General features: G+C 38.1%; 1 protein-coding gene across 2 annotated transcripts in view; it reads right to left on the bottom strand.

Moving 5' to 3' along the window:
• Nucleotides 1-790: 790 nt before the first annotated feature.
• Nucleotides 791-22,602, bottom strand: part of LOC143292744 (casein kinase I-like) — a 32,253-nt gene continuing 10,441 nt past the window's right edge. The window contains exons 9-10 of one of the 2 annotated variants that reach the window (XM_076603284.1): nt 12,741-12,944; nt 791-2,531 (exon numbers count right to left, since the gene is read on the bottom strand). In XM_076603284.1, the coding sequence (XP_076459399.1) occupies nt 2,305-2,531; nt 12,741-12,944 (431 nt within the window). In that variant the 3' untranslated portion in view covers nt 791-2,304. The remainder of the gene's footprint in view (nt 2,532-12,740; nt 12,945-22,602) is intronic. The other variant, XM_076603282.1, reaches the window with a different exon arrangement.

The following is a 22,602-nucleotide window of genomic DNA, read 5'->3' as shown; positions in this document are numbered from 1 at the left end:
TTATACAGAAAACAAGCTTTTGGGGTATGTACATTTTCGTTCACATACATGGACTCCCCCAGATAAGTCATGTACAGTGGGCAAATAACAAGCTCATGAAGATGATTTTATTGCTCTGGTTTCTACACCAACATGCAACTTCACTTCCAGTGACTCTCTTGTCCCTCTCTCCATCCACTGTGAAAATATGAAATGAAATGAATAAAATTAACCAAAACGTAAAACAGCAAATCATGTCTCTTTCAATCTCACAAAATTAAAGTCCATTACAACATACTGTGTGACCAGAATTTTTAGTGATTTTCAGAATATGTGGCACTGCAATGCTGGTTATTTTATTCAATCACAAGTGGCTAACACTGACATTCGCTCATTGTAGAACTTCAGTAAAGCCAACTTATCACAAATGAAATATGTATTGACTAATTTCAAAATTTGTGTATGTGGACAGATATATATATATATATATAAATGTGTGTGTATCAGTTTCGGTTTCAAGTATTTCAAGGTTTATAACACTGAGATCATAAAAAGGATGCACGTTTTTAACACACCAAAAAACCTCACACAAATTCACATTTCTAATTGATCATACCATGGGTTTGTAGTGTATGACCTCATTGATTCTGACTGCAAGATCTTAAAGAAATAACAAGGAGTTATCATCCCTCAGACAAATCAAACAGCACTGCACATCACTTTTGTTACATATGCAATTTGTTTTGGCAACAGGTCACCTTCCACTTGCCTTTTCTTTCACTGTCTTCTTTATTTTTATTTACTACTGGTATGTTTATCTATAGTTCATTACAAAATCATACTGCAATTTTATGTCAGCTTTACTGGGGTTTATATGTCAGTTCTACTGGAATCATATGTGAGCTCAGTCTTATATAGAGAGAAAATCTGTAATGAAATGACAGGAACAAATACTGTGATGTGATTTACAATTTTAAATGCTAATCTGCAGGAACAATTTGGCACATTTAATCCACTTTGAATTTTGAGCAGTGGAAAATGCACACATTCTTTAACACACGCATTTCATATACATTTTTGTTATGGAATGAGACAGCTTGGTGGTTGTCATCAACATGGTGATGCAGAAAAAAAATGATCAGAAATGGTAAATTTAAATGTGTTTTCAAACCAGTCTCACAAAAAAGCATCAACTAACAAGCATCCAACAATAAAGACTGGATGTGAATAACTGACTCATTCTGTCAAGCCAACAGCAAAGAGTTCAAGCAGCACATTCATTCAAAATCAATCCATCCACTGGGTGGGAGGCATTATCAGAAGTGAATGCATTTTAACATCTGGTGGGAAGATCCCTGCATGACCAGTTTAAGGCAATAGCCAGAAACACATACACACATATGCTTCTGTCAACCAACATCAACTTGGTTCAGGTTACATGACCACACACAACATCCATGGTGAGTTTAGTTGAATATACAAAACAAACATGCCGACATTTTCACAAAACTTGTTATTCTGAGCTACAGCCGTACACACATTGACATACACTATTTACAGCATACAAGGCAGGCTGTTGGCTGCAGCACACTCTACCTCATCCCCATCATTGAACAAGTATACAGAACAACAGCCATACAAACGTTTTTGTTTAAATTAATATGCATGACAGAAAACCTTTATGTGGTTTGTCACTTAGAAATGTGCATTGTATTTAAGAAATATGACTGGAATTAATCACCTCATCCAATATATTCTTAAATATACTGATCTGTGCTGACAAGAAAAACATTCACTTTCACTGCAGTGGTTTTCATCCAGAGGCAAGTGAAGCCTAGACTGAATGAATGAATGCTCCTCTTTTCCACACTGACAACCGCACACTCTGAACCCACAAAAACATACACCCATTATCTGATGATAACGGCTGGATTTCCCATTCATAGGCAGCGCACACATTTGTTCTCTCACCCATGAAAACTTTGGAAACACCCATCATCTCTACCACCATTATTTAGGTTCTATTCTCACACACACCCATTCCCACCTCAACCTACATTAAAGATGGCATGTGTGCACACACATCACCCCTATCTGTCACAGCTTTTACACAGCATGGCAGAGATGGGCAGACTGATGCAGACCTACTTCAGACAGATCACACTTGTTCCTGCAGGCATGGCATGTTGGAGAGAACCACCGGCAGCTGGGAGGGGGAAGTGCTACCAACTGGTCACCCACTGAAGCATGCCCTGCCCCTTCTGGTCCCAAAAGAGATCACAGGACAACATGCAGCCTTTGGCACTTGAGGGGGAAGTGGGACACTCATTTCCGTACATGCTTGGATGAGCCAGCTCGTGCCGTTTCTTCTTTGGAAGCGCTGCCTCGACGAAGACCGGAATTCATCCCGCCCATGAGTGGGGCCTGCTGCATGGGTGTGACAGACATGCGTGTCATTTCCCGCTGCATCTCCGCTCCTGTGGGAATGCCGCGGTGCAGACGGGTGCTGGTTCGCCGCTCCCGCTCGCGAGATATTGGCCGTGGGGATGTCGCTGGAACACATAAAGCGCAACTTGATGCTGCCAGTTTCTTGGCAAGTGTTTTCCACATAAAAATGAAAGAAAGGGACACATGTTTGTTTCACCACTCCCTGGAATAATCACAGGCAAAATGATCTATCACTGAAGGACTCTTTCCTTTTTTGATGCCCCATCTTTCATACGATTTTAAGTAGCAATACTGATTACTCCCAAGCTGTTTGCCCTGAATATTTCAAACACAACCACACCCAGGCTTTCTTATTCACTAATGCCATGCTGTGTAACAAAATGAACATGTGCCTGTTAATTTGCTTTGCACTCTGCCCTATTTTATCAGCTTTTATTTCTTTAACAAACCCGATCCCTCTACCTAATTCTCCATGGAGATTTCTCAAACAAATTGTATTGCCACAAAATCACAGCATTTCCTCCCATGTAACTGTACGAGTATGCACATATATGAATGTGTACTGATGTGTGCACGCAAAGGTATGTGTGTACTTTTTCTTCTTTTTTAAAACTTTTTCAAACATATGAAAATAGGTGAGAAATGTTGGGGATCAGGGTTTAAACTGGTTTTTTTCCAACTTGATTCTTTAGTAAAAATGACTGAATAAATGTTGTTAATTTTTTTCCACACTGAAATATTCCCTTTTTAAAATAACAGTTCATTTACAGAATGCTTTGACAAGACATCTCAAATGATTCTATTGTGGAAAGTGGTGTTGGTGAGTGGAGGAGCAGTATGAAAAAGAGCACCAGAATGAGGACAAAACAGGAAGAAGGGAGCATATAAAAAAGACCATTACCATTAATCTCACAATTGCAAAGTATGAGAGGACTGGAAAAACAGTAACAAGAAGACTCCATCTGCTCTCAACTATTGCAAGGTATTTGGAACATTCACCAAGATAAGTTGTAACTACTGGGTAAAAACAGTAATTTTCAATAGGAAAAAGGCTCACAAAAAAAGATAGTTCCATTACATTTATTCGATCTTTTGGGCCTGCAACCAGTGCTTGGGTAGAGCATGTGCCACACACAATCCTTTGGACTGTTTTGTTTAACACCAATTTATACTTTGTGCAGACATACATGGAGACGTGTACAAATATCTTACCAATATCATATCACCCACAGAATCAGTATGCACATGGTTCCAAAGCTGCCTTCATCTCATCTCCTGTTTCCCAATATTACGTCCATGCTGCTCATCGAAACCTGCAGCTTTTCCAAGGATCACAGCACCCAGGTTTATTCTATCACACCCAAATGCCAGGAGTCCATGAAGTATTGAAATCAGTCCACCATGAAGCCACCCACTACAGTCCACCTTGCACTCCACCAAATTATTTTCGTGTGTTCTGTAGTGCCTGTTCTGCTTCAGTGCACTCCACCAAGTTACTTCTGTGGTGTTCTGTAGTGCCTGTTCTGCTTCAGTGCACTCCACCAAGTTACTTCTGTGGTGTTCTGTAGTGCCTGTTCTGCTTCAGTGCACTCCACCAAGTTACTTCTGTGGTGTTCTGTACTGCCTGTTCTGCTTCAGTGCACTCCACCAAGTTACTTCTGTGGTGTTCTGTAGTGCCTGTTCTGCTTTAGTGCACTCCACCAAGTTACTTCTGTGGTGTTCTGTACTGCCTGTTCTGCTTCGGTGCACTCCAAGTTACTTTAGTGGTGTTCTGTAGTGCCTGTTCTGATTAAATGCATTCCACCAAGTTACTTCAGTGGTGTTCTGTAGTGCCTGTTCTGATTAAATGCATTCCACCAAGTTACTTCAGTGGTGTTCTGTAGTGCCTGTTCTGATTAAATGCATTCCACCAAGTTACTTCAGTGGTGTTCTGTAGTGCCTGTTCTGCTTCAGTGCACTCCACCAAGTTACTTTCATGGTGTTCTGTAGTGCCTGCTCTGCTTCAGTGCACTCAACACACTCAAATTAACACATGCGTACAGTTTGTGCCGTACTATGTGTTGATTTGAAAGATATATCTACAAAGAAGCCAATCAATATACTATAACTGCTCAGTCATGGAGGCAGACCATCTAGCTACCCCTGAAGTGGGTCTTCATACCTCCCAACATAGGCTCTGTTCACATGACATGTTAGACTGACATTAAACTAAATCACAGGCATAGCAGAAAGGAAAAAGGAATACAGGCTGAGAGGTGGAGAAGAAACCAGAATAGAAGTCACAATTACAGCAGTGCGAAAGCAGCAGTGCACTGTTCTTCTCATAGAAGTGATAACCCTGATCTCTCTTATTTATTTGTTTATATTTTATCACAAGGATGACTGCAAATGTCCTGTTTCTAACCACCATTCTACCAACTTTGGTTCCTGTATCAATTGTTCTAGCTGAGATAATGTGATCATGTATGCTTAACAAAACACTCCGGACAGACAACTGAAAAAATGGTGATTACATGGACTTACAAAGTTACATTGTTTATACACACCCTGAGTCAAAAACAGCAAATATCTAAAACCTTTCCACCTATAAGAGCAAGCCAACAAATGCATCCATCTTCATAACCAAACCAGTGACATTAAAACTTTGACCAAACTCTGCTACAGCACTGAACTTACATTGCATTTGACCATACATGGCTACAGCACTGAACTTATACATTGCGTCTGACCATACACGGCTACAGCACTGAACTTACTGCACTGCATTTGATCATACACGGCTACAGCACTGAACTTACCACACTGCGTTTGATCATACACGGCTACAGCACTGAACTTACTGCACTGTATTTGATCATACACGGCTACAGCACTGTATTTGATCATACACGGCTACAGCACTGAACTTACCACATTGCGTTTGATCACACACGGCTACAGCACTGAACTTACTGCACTGCATTTGATCATACACGGCTACAGCACTGAACTTACCACACTGCGTTTGATCATACACGGCTACAGCACTGAACTTACTGCACTGTATTTGATCATACACGGCTACAGCACTGAACTTACCACATTGCGTTTGATCATACATGGCTACAGCACTGAACTTACTGCACTGCATTTGACCATACTATGCTAAAGCACTGAACTTACTGCACTGCGTTTGACCATACTATGCTACAGCACTGAACTTACTACGTTGCGTTTGACCAAACATGTCTACAGCACGAACTTACACTGCGTTTGACCATACACGGCTTACCACACTGCGTTTGTATTGCCAATGGCAGCCACACTGCTTATTAGTTTGATCCTACGTTTCAAACCAAATACAAAACAAACAAAACAAAACAAAAGATGTAAATATATTTTTTGCTCTGTTGGCATTACAAGATGGGTGGAAAAAAAGAAACCACTTAATCTGATGGACTATTTGTTTTTGCTCACTTTCTCTATCATAAAAAAAAAGAACCAGCATAACAGCTCTAATATGTATGTAATGCAACCCAGTTAGATTATAATGTAATAAATTTCAGATAAATAAGTTCACTCTTGCAGTTAAGGGAAAAAAATCCAACAAAAAGCAAGCTGACAGCACATCAAAGGAACATGGACCTCTAGTTGTGGTAAGCAAGCACAACAGCAGAAATGGACAGTTTCAGACCATGAACAATTTGTGCTGGGGTGTGAACAATCTACCTTGCTCTGTAAATAATATTACTTACATGTATGAAAAATATCTGAATGTTTTATTTCAGGAAGTGTCAAACACTTTGCTTTTTATGGCTGTGCACCAGGTATGTCAGGTCAGTCATGAGTGCCTGTAAAGTGGTTGTGGTTTGTCATGGGAGGGTTGTGAACAGTTTTTCAGGTAACACACAATATAACAAATGCCTCATCTCTCCAAAGAAACAACACAGACATGGCTCATTCAAAGCCATACAAAAGGATGGTAACAGCAAAATAAGCACACATACACACATTATAAAAATAAATAAAATAAAAGACCTTGTGTTTGTAAAGTGCTTAGAGCTTGGTTTCTGATTGAGAATAGGGGCTACAAAAAAAATGTATTAATATTACATCAATCAACATAACATGCTCATGAAACAGGTCACTGTGGTTTATTTGCCCGATTTTCTCTCCTAAGAAACAACAGTCATATCTTATTCCTAGTCATACACAAACACTGTAACAGCCACACACACATATACACAAAAACCAACAGAAGCAATGTCCATTTTCAAAGTGTTCAAAATAGCAAGCCGTAGACAAGACAGTGTTCCCTTACCTGTCTACAACTTGAATAGTGCCAGAAACCACAGGGGTAAGGAAGAGAACACTTCCAATAGGCTGAAGAACCCAGGCATACAATGGCTAACACAGGTTGCTTCACTGATAGCTGAACATAACTTGTGAATGTGAAAAAAACTGGTCTGGAGTTTTCAGACTGCTTGTTATTTCAAGTGTTGTTGTTTTTTCCCAACCAGTACTTGTACCCAGATTCAAACCGCTTGAGTGCGCATCCATTCATAAACATTACTCACACATATTCTTGCATGTATGCTCACACTATGTACAAAACATTCCACATCAAACACTGTGACCTTGATGAAGGTATTACTAAGATTGGGTTCAATGGTTCATATTTGGGGGAAAACCCCCACAAAAATTCAAGAAACTTTATGTACCCAATCCCAATCTGAATGCACACCAATGTGAACCATATTTTTCAAGCAACAAGATACTTTGGAGGAGTGGGGTGCTTTTCCTGACTAAATACAATGTCTTTCAGCTGTGTGTGTGTGTGTGTGTGTGTGTGTGTGTACACACACACACACACACACATATACAGTGGTTTGGACTGTGCAATGTGGTTTGGACTGTGCAATGAACAGGTTTTCATGGCTCTGCTTAAAGCTCTGATCATGCCTACTGATCTAAAAACACTAAGAACATCACAGAGCTTATCTTTTCCCCCCCTTACATTTCCAAACCATCATTTTATTTATTCCCATCTCAAAAACGTTTTTCTGCTGCTTTGTTTCTGTTCATGTAGTCATCTCTAAAATTCTGCAATGTGTGAACAGTACAAGGATTTAATCATATGAGAGATTGATAGTTTTTTGTTTCAACATGGCATCAGTAGGTGTGTACGACTATGTTCACTAGAACGTGCAGTTTGCATGTGCTTTGTGCCAAACTTCTTCATACTTGAGCACCAAGAGTCAGACGCATGGCCTACATGTCAACTGACGTGTTAACATCAATGTTTTCAGCTACACTGACACTGAACCAGCAACTGATTTTTAAAATACATGTCAGTACAGCTCAAAAGGTGGTCATAACTGATTTACTGTTACTTCCATTAGTGCGTAATCAAAGGTGACCAGTTTACTTCTAAGACTGAGAAAAATGCATGACTTGTAGCCCCCCAAATATGGTTATGTTAATTTCATTCAATTTCAAATCACCTTTGGGAAAACAACCAGGACTTATTGTTTACAAGTGCTGCATCTCAGAGGATAAAGTCCAGAGAAATGGTGCAATAGGCCCAGCTTTTAAGTTTTATTTTTATTTAGAGAATACATTTTAAGAATGATTTTTAACACCCTATCTTTGAACAGCACAAAAAAGGTGAACTGTGAGCAGGAACAGGAAGAGCGAGAGAAGAAGGAAAGCAGGAAATATGTATTTCCATTGAAAGTGTCTCCTGTCAATTGTATGTTAAGTTCTGTCATTTTCAGAATTTATGATCACTGAATTTGTGAAGCAAGTCAAAAACATTTTCAAAGTGAACAACTTCACATACATGTGGAGAATAAATTTGCTCTCTCTTTCTCACACACACACACACACACATATATATATATATATATATTATATACAAGTAGGCTGCAGTGAATGGTATAGCTTAAGATTATAAGTGTGCAGTAAAGTGCAACAAAATGGCTACAACTCACTCACACACCCAGACATTGTGCTACATGACTATTACTATTATCACTGGCACACATGAAGTGCCCACAAACTGGAACAATCTACACAAAGATAAAATAATGTGACTGACAAAACTCACATGTGGAAGCATTAACTCCCCCTGTCTCGGTTGTTAGCTCTATATACAACCATTCATAAGTGCAATTAAAACTGTTTCTTTGGAAGTCAAATTTCAAGGCCTCGATGGGCACCATTTCTCGTCCCAAATTCTAAATATATTTAATAAAAAAAGCAACATTAACCATTCCCAATACATGTTATCAAAGAGAATATTTATAATGAGGAGAGAGAACGCAGTGTTTTTAAGTTTCCATTTCACAACAAATCTACATGTTCACACAGAAGGATGCTTTCCTCAAGAATATGATTTTTTATGGCCACAACCTAGGTGTCATGCGACCATGTTCTTTTCCACAGAATTTTGCCAAACACAACTCCTTCCGTGCCCTTATTAGAAGTGAGTGCAAAGTACATGCTGTCCTCTGAATCTTGACTATGTACAACATCCAGTCTGAAATACAACCATCAGGATGCAGGAAAATCCATGTCACATTCTGGACATAAACTTCACTCAACAGTCATCAACTCTCACCACTTGTTCATACAGAATCTACACTTTCTAATATGGAATATTTGTTTTATAAATATGATTTTTGTGTTTTTGTTTTATTGTCAGAAATATACCTCTTCTCTGAATGACTGCTTTTCTTGCATTCAACATGTTTGGAAGCATTGCACACAATCAATTTTGCAGCCATTATCAAATGAAAGTGTACACAGGATATCTAGCCAAGGACTGGAAACAAAGATTTATGTGAATCAGGTATTCTGCACTGATTTTGACTGCATGTCTGGTCTCAAATCATGTATACACTTGCTTCAAACTAAAAATCAACCTTCTAAATACAGCGTAATGAAAAGAAAGTGTCCAAACCATTCACACTTTTTTCTCTTTCTTTCTTCACATCTCTTAACTGCTAATCACATCAGGTTAAAAAAAAACAAACAAACAAAAAAACAAACAAACCACAAACAAACAAAAAACCAGGCACTTTCTCTTGCCATTGAAATTCATCACCACTTGTCTTCCATAAAACAGTCACTAAACTGTGTATCACTCTGGCGAGGATAAAGGCTTGGGCAGGGTCCTGATCAAAGCCAAACGCAACTGACACAGGGAAGTACTTACCAATTTTGGCTTGTGAACCGTGACATCTGGCATCACTGCTCTTTTGTCTTCCGAACATAACCCCCCCCCCCCCCCCCCCCCCGGCCAAAACCACTGTTGATTCTTTAATTACCGGTACAATTCCACTGGGAAATAGGTGTCAGCTCATGAGGAGTTGGACTGGCAAGCTCGACAATAGTTCTGATTCAGAATTCCCATCTTATCAAAAATAATAGCATTTAGAACTTAGAAGAGAGAATTAGAACAATAATGAATATCAGTGGAAAATATCAAGAGTATAGCAAATCCTTTTCCATTTCGATTCTGCTTCACTGAGGCTCCTCTCCTTACATCATAAAAAAAACAACAACAACAAACAAACAAAAAAACAACATGTGAGAACCAGCCTTTCATCGTCTATCTTTGTTACACTCTGGTTTAAAAACAACAATAACATCCAAGGACTGAAGGCGACCCCACCCCTCTCCTCCCCAACTTTCCTCTCCCCCAACTACTCACCCTCCTCAAAGCTGAATGGAGACAACACTGAATGGTGCAAATTCACTTTACACACATTAGTGTCAACAACTTGAGACACTTGTATTCAATGCTGTGTGAAGAATAGGACTTGGCTTAGACTGTTCTACAACCTACTCACAGGACACACTGTGATACAAGCATCTGGCAGACCTTTGCTGGACAACATTCACACTGTACATTCCACAACCTCAACCAGCCAAAAATGGTGACAGAAGATGTCTTTTTTTTCTTTTTTCTTTGCCAGTATATAACATCACATTGTAAATGGGGAACCTTACACCATTTCATGAGGGGGCTGGCGCGGCTTTACAACATACAAAACTGTCAAACTTCACGTATGTACAATTTATTGCCAACAACAAAAAATGGTATTGTTTTCAAAAAAAGATATTAACAGTCTTACCTTACATGCAACAAACCAATAACAAATGATTTTTTCACAGTCTTATCTTTCATGCAACAACAATAGCAATCACTTAAGAATTTTCAAGCTTTCTTTGCCACAAAATCATAACAGTAGTTTTCTCAACCGTTCTGTGCAAAAGACACACAAATCCAAGCACTCATTCATTCTGATTCTTTTTTTAAGTGGTCAAAAGTCACATACTGGCACATCAAACTCTCTCATCACACAACACACTCCCATGTTTATTCAACCATTTGGCAGCATCAAGTTTCTCAAATCATTGCCCACTTCCACACTGTTCCAAATTTAACTGTCAGATTTATACATTCCAGTCAGACTAGCTTGCCCCTCACATGAACACATTTTCAAAGATATTATTCCAGGTTAAATGAAGAGCTTGCAACCAGCATTACCTTGTTTAAATCAAAGCATACAGTAATCAGTCTTGAAGGCTGAAATTTACTGGTAACTACTTTCATGTCATCAATTGTATCCTATTTTACAATCAAGAACTTATAGTTAATTGATAATCTGAAAAACTGGTGAATCTCAACAGTGCATTTTACTGTGACTGGAAAATATGAAGATCTATTAAAAACAATATCAAAAACAAGCTAACCTCATCTTCTCTTGAGGAATCGCAGGTCATGGTGCAGTTTAAGCAAAAAATAAATAATTTTCCAACATTATTTACTGGGATTTATTTCCCGCATTTCTTTTTAAACTGATAACCAGTCTGAATAAATCTCACCCAAATACTTTGACCACAGGTCATGTTCATCTTTCAATCCCCCCTTCTTCTCCCAACCTCTGCCTCTCAGGTCATGTCTTCTAGTCCACAATGTTCGTCTTCCAAAACCAGCCCACTCCCTTCCCCCCTTAATTCAAAAGAAATTCATGGTGAAACTGCTAGTGTAAATGGCAGTTATGCTTGTCATTTTCTGACTGCAGACACTTTGCCAACCTTCTTCAACTATCCCGTAATTCTTACTATACAAGTATATTGATATGATGTACAGCATGAGACCTGAACAGACTCCAATTTTTTTTTTTTTGCAATGCTGAGAGCAAGACATTCTTAAAAGTGTGTAGACTAGTTCACAGGCTGGAGGAAAGAACCGTCTGTGAATAGGTTAATGTTAAAAAAAATGCTCAGTTACTGTGAAAACATATTTCAAAATCTGATGGAAGATAAAATGCCATTTAACTGGTCAAAATATGTTCAGGACACTAAATCTGTGAAGTGAACATAAATAATGTACAGAATGGCGCAAATGGACAATCTGGAGAGAAAAAAAAAGAAAAAAAAGAGAGAAGAAAACTATAACAATCTAAAGTTATCAGTACACAAAACCTTACATACTGATTTTTATAACTGTGTACAATCCCCATTATCTTGGCTACACACTGAAGGACAGTGTTGTAAAAGGCATGCATATATTATCTTATATCTCATGTCTCTAGTGTTTTGTTATTCCAAATCTTTTTTTTAATCAAAACTTTTTTTTCTTATAAACTTAACATCACTGATATTTGATTTATGTGATGTTTGAAACTTACATTTCTGAGGACTTTTAGTCTCTCAATATACAGCATTGCTAAGTGTCTTTTTTCTTCTCCAAATATGATTCTTTAAAGTTCTAGAGAAAATTCTGAATGATAAGCATTCATTTATAATTCCAGGAATAGACCCCAACACTAGACAACTGCACACCCATACACAGGAGGGCAACTGCGTCGCCACTAATTCACAGCTTCACATGTAAGCCAAAAGTTTTTGAACAGATACATGCCAAAAATCAGCACAAGATTTTAAATACTCTAATAAACCAATTTCAAAAATGCCCTGTACACACATCATTCAATGCATATATACAAAACATTTTCCTTTTAAATCACTGAAGCACATGTGCCTGGTTCCCTAAGTGACATCATGTCTTCATCAAAGAATAGTATCTGCATCTAACACTCACAATCTGCTGGCAGTGCAGTAACCCCTTTCTCCCTTCATATCAAGCACACACGATCCAACCTCTACTGTAGACCTAGACCTAACCCCCGAAAGCTGCTTCTTGGAGAAGCTTTCTCAGCGTCTTTTGTTTCTAACAGTGGATAAACCCTAAAGCTGCTTGGAAGACAAGCTTAGTCAAGGTTTCTGCTTCTGAGGTCGGCCACCCTCTGCCACTACACGCCGCACTTTGGAGCCTTCAATGCTGTCCCTGACGAGCACAGGCAGATTGGAGCCTTTGAAACTCAGACGCCCCCCCGTGGAAGGGGTCGGCAATCGCTCACTGGCACGACTATCTGTCACCCCTTCTTGCGACTCCGAGCCTTTGGTGGCCAAAGACAACCGCACTGGCAGTCTGTCCTTGGGCCGACCTGACCCCCTCACATCTGAGAAAGTAAGAAAAACAGAACACAAAGAAACTCAAAAAGCAAGAGGATCAGAGTAAAATGAATGCAACAGTCCACTAGGGCTGTCACTTGATGGCTCTTGCCACAGATGAACAAGAATGAGCAATGGACTTCATGAACCGATGGACTGTGTGAACCAATGAACGTCATGAACCAATGAACTTCATGATCAATGACATGATCACAAGAGAAAACCAGACCTTGAATGAATGAAACCAGAAGGTTAGCCTCAAAGTACAATACTGACAGAGGCCGCATTCCAGATATATATATAGAGATAAAATAAAATATAAGGGAAAGCATTCACCAAAGACTGAAGCACAGCATGCAGAATACAAGAATTAGAATAAGAAACGGACCCAGGGAACCAAAAGCATGCAGCATGTACCTGAAGGACATAAGTGGAAAAAGCACTTCTCTACACCAGAACAGCTTGGGTGCAATAGTCCAACACTCAATGGAAAAAAAAGGAAGAAAAAAAAAGAGGAAAAAATGTGCCCATGACCACAGGACTTGCTACCAGAGCCAATAAACAATGCCACTACCACTGCTGTTTTCCCAGCTGTGCACTGTGCAGAAATAAGGTACAGGTGACTTCCTGGTTCTATGCAAGTTAAAGCAACCATTAATCTCCATTAGAACTAAGCAGTCAGCAAGTACTTTTTGTTTGTTTCTTTCTTTTTTAAACTCACAACTAATTTGAGTTAAACAGAACAAACAAAGCACCAAAATATCTTTAGATCCTCTCAAAATAGTCCTTTAAAAATGTGTTCATTAACAATGGGGAACACACACACACACACATACCTATGAACACATACCGCTGACATGCAAACACAAGGCACAGCACAGCATTATACTTGCTTTATATCATTTTCTTTATGGTACACAGCTTTCGATGGCAAGCCTGCATTAATGCTGTAAAAATGATGCGAAAAAAAGTTGCAAAAGACAAACCCTGCAAACTTTTGACCTGCACATTCAGTGGCTCAATTCCATGAAATCAGGATATGTTTCATGTGCACTCTCAAACCCCTCACAGGGAACCACACACTAACAAAAAATAACATAATAACTGACTGGAACCGTTGTTTTATTAGGAAAACATGCAGAAGGATTTATTCATATTTTTGTCTGTTCAAAGCAGCCAAGTAAAGCACATATAGGAGGAGTATAAGTATTAAGTGAGGCAGAATTAGCACACTATGGTCAAGCACGCAAGTCTGCAATTATTATCAATCATCATCGCAAGGAAGCTGAAAACAAAAAATAACCTTCAATATAATATGTGAACAATTTGCTTTCATCTGAATGAACCGAGAATGGTGGGAGATAGGTTGGGTCAAATAGGGACTGTGCACTGTATGTGACAAAGGCTCCCATCTCATTGGCCAGATAATTAAGACTGCAAGTATCTCTCCATCTTGCTGGCATATTTTACAGCAGTCAGAGAATCCATTGGGTAAATGGGCCTGCAGAAATGTCCTTTTTAATTTTATAGTCACTACTCAAAGAAGCCCACAGGTGTCTCATGAGTGTACTTCCCTCTCAAAATACAAGCCTTGAACAAGTTGAAGGGCATTGCCTCCTGTCTTCATCCACACTGTCCAAGATGTTCAACAGAGGCTTTACTATAGTAATTACGGAAGAAAGGGGTCCCCAGTTCTTGGCCTGGAATTCCGCCAGAAAGCACAGTGTGGCCTGGCTATCCCTGAGGAAAGCAGTGGATTTCAGTCCTGCCTCTGTTGGTGGCTGAAACCAGGAGGAAGATGGTCATGTAGAACACCTAAAAATGAAGTGAAACCAGATGCTCTATTCTTCTTTGTAGAGATAATCCAAGACCAGAAACTTGTCCATGCTGGAAGCCCTTTTGGGTAAACTGGTGACTTCCTGTAGGAGGAAATCCTCCAAAAAGGAAGAACCATGAACTGCTGGAGTCTTTAACTCACTGCAGTACTGTCAAGGTTTGGAGATGCTCTTTAATCTGCCAGGACATGAACTTGCTTGCTATATGAGATGGAACGTGAGGGAATAGTTTAAAAGTCTCATACGGCTGGGGCCTCATGCCTGAAGAAAAAAAAAAAAAAAGCAGCATGAGGCTGGGCTGCTGAGACAAAGCTCTGCTGCTACCTATATCTTGTGTCCAACAAACTGGAGTCTAAATACTCAACTTCCGTGTATACCCACTGTGCACTGTCTGATGACAGACACTGCAGGCTGGCCATCAAAATGACCAATAAGGCCAGCCATAGGCTGGTCCCCAAACATTTATCACAGCAGGGGCCAGTCAAAGATCAGTACCTGTATTTTCCCTCACAAACCAACTGGCCTAAATATTTTCCACAGGTGTTTATCCAAGACCACCATGAGCAGTGATCAGGGCTCAACATAGCGGTTGACCGACTGCCCGGGGCAAGTAGACCATTGTGGCAGGCAGGTAATGTCCTTAGCGAACTTGTCCAACAGGGCAAGTTATATTTTTTCAAAACTAGCAAGTGTTTTCAAAAATATCCATCACACTCCCAATACTGATTGTCAGATTCTCTTCGTGAAGCAGATGATGTACTGAGTTGGACTTTGACAAGTGATTACCGGAAAAAGAGAGATATGCAGCTCTAAAAGATGATTTGCCACTGGTTGCAATTTTTAGAGAATCACTGGCAGTTTTTCTTAAAGCATAGTTCGTCTTCTGCCCACCACACATCACATAACTCAAAATCACATTGCAACAGACTCTAGTGTTGTTCCACTTTAAAAACAACAACAAAAAAACTTCAATGAGAAAATCGATCTTCGTGACTAAAACCCAAAACTGAATATTGCAAACAGCAGAAGACTGTCTACAAAGAGGAGTGAGAATGCAGTTTTCAGCAGAAATGGCTGAAAGAATCTCCATGGCTGACAGTCAACTGCGAAAACATGCGAAGGGCAGTATTTTATCAAGTGAGAGAGAAAACGTGTTTTAGCTCTTCAAAACAACATTCATTTTTTGTGAGACACAATAAAACAAACATCAGTTAAAGAAGAGGGTTTGACTGCTTCTTTCTCTGTGGGTGTGGGTGTGTGCACGTGCACATATATGATATATGTAAGTTTATGAATGCACTGTGGGCAAGTGCAAAATCTGTCTGGGCAAGTGAATTTTCCAGTGACTTGCACTGGGCAAGTGGGGAAAAAAGTTAATGCCAAGCCCTGAGTGATCCATGCCTGGAGGGTCATGTGTAATGGAAAGTCTACTGGACAGCTCAATGGATGTTAACTGCAGCACTGAATGCTCACCACTGCCAGAGCCAGACAAAATTACACATTCTTCAATTAAATTAAAGCTTTCACACAGTATTTCAGGTGGCTGCATCTTTCTAAACTCAACCTGGATTTAAAAAAAAGTTTTCACATGCTTGGATTACAATATGGACATCTTGAATGTAAACAAAAAATATTTTTGACTAATCTGAGGAGCTCCAAACTGGAGAACAGAAATACAGTAACTAGGAAAAAAAAAAAAAAAAAAAAATCAAGGAATTAGATAAAACACACTGAACAGAATTACAAAGTATCATCATAGAAAATCGTCAAAATTGAGCTGACCTAAATTTGAATAATAAGGTCATATTATTTGGAACAGAAGAGAACAGCAGAACTGATGACATATTTATGATAGATCTTATCCTACTACTTGGGAAATTCTTTATATATAGTTGCAGAATAAACAAACTTAGACCACATATCCAAATGTTCTTGACATTTAACGACTAGATATAAAATTGAAAAACATGCACACCTACTAAACATGCAAAAGCATGAATTTGTTATAAAATGGCTGCCATACATGAACCTGACAGAACAATGAACTTTGTCAAACTAGTTTTACAATACATTAGTTAAAGGAAACTGACTTTCTGTTTCCCCAATGTTATTTTATTCTGTTATTTATTGTTGATATTTTTGTGTCCTTTGTCTTGTGGCGGTACAAATTCATACCTCGAGTGTATTACACTGCCTATTTAGATGATGAAAAAGTGCAGTATGGACACTCATATGAAGAAATTTCCTACCTGTGCACACCGAGAAAGTGCCCCAAGTTTTGTCTCTTTTCCCCCAAATTTCTTTATTTACTTATTTATTTATTTATTTGTGATCACGTTTGTTTCTTTTTTTTAAATTTTTAATTTTTTTTTGTTGTTTGTTTGTGTTTTTGTTTTTCGTTTGTAACAAAGTGCATATTTAGAACAGTGACCAAAAAAATTATGTAAAATATGCACCATGTATGCCCTATGTTCTTCTGTATACGTCTGTCTTGTTACACTTTCTTTTCCTGCTATGCATTAAGTTAATGTAATGTATTGTATTCGTACTGTTTAGTTATATTAAGATTTGTGCAATATAAACAAAAATTGAATGAATAAAAATTTCTGAAAAAGAAAAAGAAAAAAAAAGAATAAAAGTATTTATTGTGTGTCTGCGGGATGCACACAACGTAACAAAAAACAAAACAAAACACACACACACAAATATAATTCATATCGGTGGCAAAGAAATGCAATTTTAAAAAAGAGACATGGAAAGAGGAGAGGGCAAAGATGGGGCTGGGAGAGGTAAAGGCAGGGCAGTGTTGTCGCCACATTTCTTATTTCATGTTCTGAGGAAATGATGTGGGCTAAGTTAGCTTCTATTTCAGCAAAATGAAATAGGTACACATTTTGTGCATGTATATATGTGAGAGTATGACAGAGAGAGAGAGAGAGAGAGAGAGAGAGAGAGAGAGAGAGAGAGAGAGAGAGAGAGAAAGCGTGAGAGTGAAACATGAGAATAAATGCAGGCAGTTGATGAAACAAGAAGAAAGACTATTCTTCTCCCTGATGATACTCAATCCAATTCATCCAGCTAAAATCTATGCAGTGAGAGAACATGTAGACTGATCAATATTATCATTATACAAAGCAATAAACAAATAACAAAGAAATTCTGTGACATCCATGGACAACCATGAAATACATTTATAGGTGATACAGGGTAAAAACACCTACTAGAGCAGGTGCAAACAGTGACAGTATTCAAGATGCCTGCAAATAATGCAGAATGCTGAAAATCACTGCTAAAGTACTATGCATGCAACAAAAAACCACCAGTTAATGAGATGCAGACTCAAAAAGTATATTGTCACCCGCGATAGAAATATAGTCATTCCTGTCTCTTCAGCTGAAATCTAGAGGATCCAATGTTTGAATACTAAACCTAATTCATGCCTTGAATCCATGCCCCCCCCCCCCCCCCCCCCCCACACACACACACCCCCTTATGTTTTTTTCTTTTCCTGTTTATAACAAAAAAAGCACTATGAACCATCCACAACACACCTCCCTATCTTGGTACATTTCAACTACCAAATGTAAATTCAAACTGCAGGCAAAAGAGCATGATCCAAATTCTGCTTTGTTGCAAAAATTTTTATTTTCTCCACTAGCCATGGTATAATGAAAACACTTCAAAGTTCAAGAAAGAAAAATACTATTCCTCATGCATAACTTCAATATTTTTTTAAAAGAAAAATTAATAATAGGGCAGCAGTGCTCATACACAGTATACTGTAAAGCAAAGAATCCTGAAATCATTAAGTGTGGAAAAGATCCAGTTGATAGCCAAATGACAGAATTAAAAAGCAAGGTTATATTAAACCAGGTGTGGAATGAGTGGAGAAATTTGATGTAGCGTTGTGTGTGTGTGTGTGTGTGTGTGTGTGTGTGTGTGTGTGTGTGTGTGTGTGTGTGTGTGTGAGAGAATAAATGGTCATAAAATTGCTTTTTCCTCATGAAAACGAATGTCTGCAATCTGAGCAGAAAAACAAACATCTGACACATTAGCAGCTGAGGTCATAAACATGTCCAGCACATGTTCCCATTTCGGCTTTTCAAAACCCAAACAGGTTCTGATTCATTCTTTAGTAATTGTATTCTGTATTTTTACAATAGCAAAAATCAGTACTGCATGTGACATGCATAATAAATAATCCCACCCCATTTGTGAATGTTGAAAAGCTCTAGCCCATCGTTACTTGAAGTAACTGTGCTTTATGGAGTACATGGGGATACGATTGAACATGTACATACAAAGTACTTAAAAAATATTAAAAATGTGGGTAAAGCACATGCTCTCTCTTTTCTTGCATCAAATGCGATGACAGCACAGGATAAGCTACCCTGTTCCTCCTCACAGTCTCAAGAAACAAATGTGATCACCTATATCAGTATATGCACTCTTGACCCTGTGAAAGTATGATGCTTGACAATGAAACCCTGTCAGTGCCATGAAGGAAAAAACATAATGAATTTTCTTCTTCCACATTTGTGGGCTGCAACTCCCATGTTCACTCATGAACATGTATGAGTGAGTTCTTACATGTATAATCGGTTTACCCGAACATGTAAGCAGCCATACTCTGTTTTTAGGGGTGTGCATGCTGGATGTGTTCTTGTTTCCGTAAGCCACCAAACGCTGACATGGATAACAGGATTTTTCATGTGTGTATTTGACTTTCATGCATATACACATCGTCACATGATGATCAAGGATCTGAAGCCATTTCTTTGTGTGTTTTTTGTTGTTGTTATTTTTGGCCTGAAGTTTCAATTGATTTTCTTGGATTTATTAACATGCTACTTATATAAAGCCACTGGGGCATCTTTATTGTTGTTTGTGGATCATACCACACAAGAATACAGACAGGAAAAATAAATGTATCTGTGACCTATTTCCCCTTATTACGGTGGCTGAATTCCCCCTTCTTTTCTGCACTACAATATAACAACTATACGTAACAAGCTTTCCACAAAAAAAGCTTTTCTCATTTACATAAAAGAGGTAGAAAACTTTTCAAACTGAATTAAACATACCACAAGATGCATAGCTGTGCATACATACATAAGAACTGAATGTTCATGAACTAAGCTGAGGTGAATCCACATACAATAATGGCATTATGATGAATGAAATACTGCTTGTTTTTTGGGACTTTCACTGATTAAGGCATTAATGAAAAAGGTATGATAATGAATGACAAAAAGTCTAATATACTGACAACAACAAACACAGAACATCTATAGTTATAAAAAAAACAAAAAAACATATACACACACAAACAAACAGATTACAGAAGTTAAATTTTTAAAACAAAGTGCTATCAAATCAAATATGTATAAAATTGAAAGGGAAAAATGAATGATTTACACTGAAAGCTGCAAAGAAATCACAACTTATGGCAGCAACGAACACCCTGTCAGAAAGTACATAATCATGTTGTTAACAGCTGGTACAGATAAATATCTCTAAATCAAAAGACTGGACTGCAGTAAAATCCATGTCATCATCACAATCTGCATTTTACTTCTGTATTTTCTCCAACTTCCAATAGTGCTGACCTCTGATTCACTGACCAACTGATTAGGATATCTACCTGGAGGTTTAATGATCTTATCAAGATGAAAAGGGGGTTTGGTCACAATGGCACCTGGACGAGTTCTTTTCCTCCTTACCCCCAGTTTACTTTTTCTCTTTTACAAGAGTGATGTCTGTAGTCTAATGAGTGGGGCAGGAAACACAAAACTGTCAGTGTTGTCAAATGTATCCGATTTTTTGACACATGCGACATCATTCCCAACCTCCGATCCCCTTTTCACATAACACATAAACAAGTAAAACATCAGTATATATATATTCACTTTTTATTTCACACAATGATTCCATTGATTTTGACATCAAATAATCCACGGCAAAATTCTGATACATTCACACAATGCTGATATATTGTTTTTAGCTGAAATCAGACTACAGTAGAGAGTAACTGTAAATTCAGTGTTCCCTGTTATTCATATTTTGTCAGAAATAATTTCAGTTCTATTTTGACATGGCATCTTGAATAAGACCATGACAACATGATTTTTGTTACAAGGGCACTTATTTTTACCACCAGTGAAAGCTGCTAGAACATAATACCAACTTTAAACACAAACGATGGCCAAAAGGAAATTTTCTTCCTGAAATACGTATGTGTAATTAAAAATCAGAATGCTAACACTGACCAACTTTGCATGAATCAAATTGAACCCTGCCCACAGAATGATTCTTCAGCCCCACACACCAGTACAGAATGAAAGCAATCTGAAAATACTGAGGACCTAGCCACTACTGGACTGGTTAGCAAAACAGGTCTTTAACTTGAGGCTTCAAATACATTTGCAAATTAGATTTCAAACAGATGAGATTAGGCAGTATGTTCACAGCTCACATTCATAGCATGCTTCCATAAACTTAGATCTCATTAAAATGTATTAATGTCGGTCTCTGAACTTTTGTTGATTCAGGGTATTATTAACACACTCAAAGTGAGACACAGCAACTTGAAGAATCTTGGCAGGTCATGATTTATTTCCTTTAACAAACTAATTGCAACAAAGAAGCAGAAGTTTATCCTACAAAATTAGATTACACTCAAAATACAAAATTTGTATCTGTCACTCTGTTAAGACACAGTAAATATGGGCTACCAGGTAATCAAGCACTTGCATATTATCTGTAACAATGTGTACAAAAGAACTGGTACTATAAGTAAAAACTGCAAAACAGTGAGGAAAAAAAAAAAAAAAAAAAAACACCTGAAGAAAAAAAGGGGGAGGATAAAAATACAAAAGCTATATCCACAAATATGATGAAGCACTGACTGTAAAAAAGGCAGCAAGACCTGCTGTGAATGTGAAAGACTGGAGACAGCAACAATGCCAATTAACTAATCAGGATGAAATAGTGTCCATTTTCTATGGTACATTTTGCTTTCATATTATAAGTGTTTCACAGCAGGTTTTACTTGTGAACATGAAAAAGCTGACACGTCACATCAATACCAGCCAAACAAAAGGACACAAATCTTTTTCTTTTTTTTTTTTAATGTATATTTTCTTCTTTTTTTTTAACAATGAGATAAAACAAGACAGAAAAGAGATAAATTTGATGCAAATTACTGAATAGTAAAGGATTATCTTGCTCTATTTCATATGTAAAGAAAACCATGGCACTTCCACAACTAAACAGCTAGGCCTACATTTCCAAGATGATTTTCTTTAACATCAAAGGAAACAGTATTACAAATTTATCACCAGCAACAGTACCTAAGATCCCTCCAATGACTGATGTCCATCCCCCATTTTCCCCTCAAGACCAGTATTTCTCATTCTCTTACATGGTCATCGCTAAGTAAAATGTAATCAATTGATTAGTCCTAGTCATTTCAATAGTTTACATTTAAAACAGCAGACTAGAATATATGGCAAGTATATCTCAGACCGTATAGATACAAAATATGACATGTTAATTAAGCAATGTTTCAAAGAATATCTCGGGTTTTTTTTTCAGCATGTTGAATCAGGGATCAGTTACACCGTCAAGCTCATGGTAATGAAATTTGTGCTTGAATAAAACATATGGCCTGGTACTTACTTAGTGTTTCTCAGATAGGTAGTCTGCGTAGGGCAAACAGAAACACATGCAAGATCTGTAGTTTCAACACTGGCACACAATTAATACATCATTCTTTCACAGCAGCTCCCCAAACAAGGGAACCTCACTGATAACTTTCCCAGATTAACCA

The sequence above is a fragment of the Babylonia areolata genome, chromosome 18, assembly GCF_041734735.1.
Source record: "Babylonia areolata isolate BAREFJ2019XMU chromosome 18, ASM4173473v1, whole genome shotgun sequence".
In the NCBI taxonomy this organism is placed as follows: domain Eukaryota; kingdom Metazoa; phylum Mollusca; class Gastropoda; order Neogastropoda; family Buccinidae; genus Babylonia; species Babylonia areolata.
The sequence above is the reverse complement of the archived record's forward strand: the minus strand, read 5'-3'. Positions and strand labels throughout refer to the sequence as shown.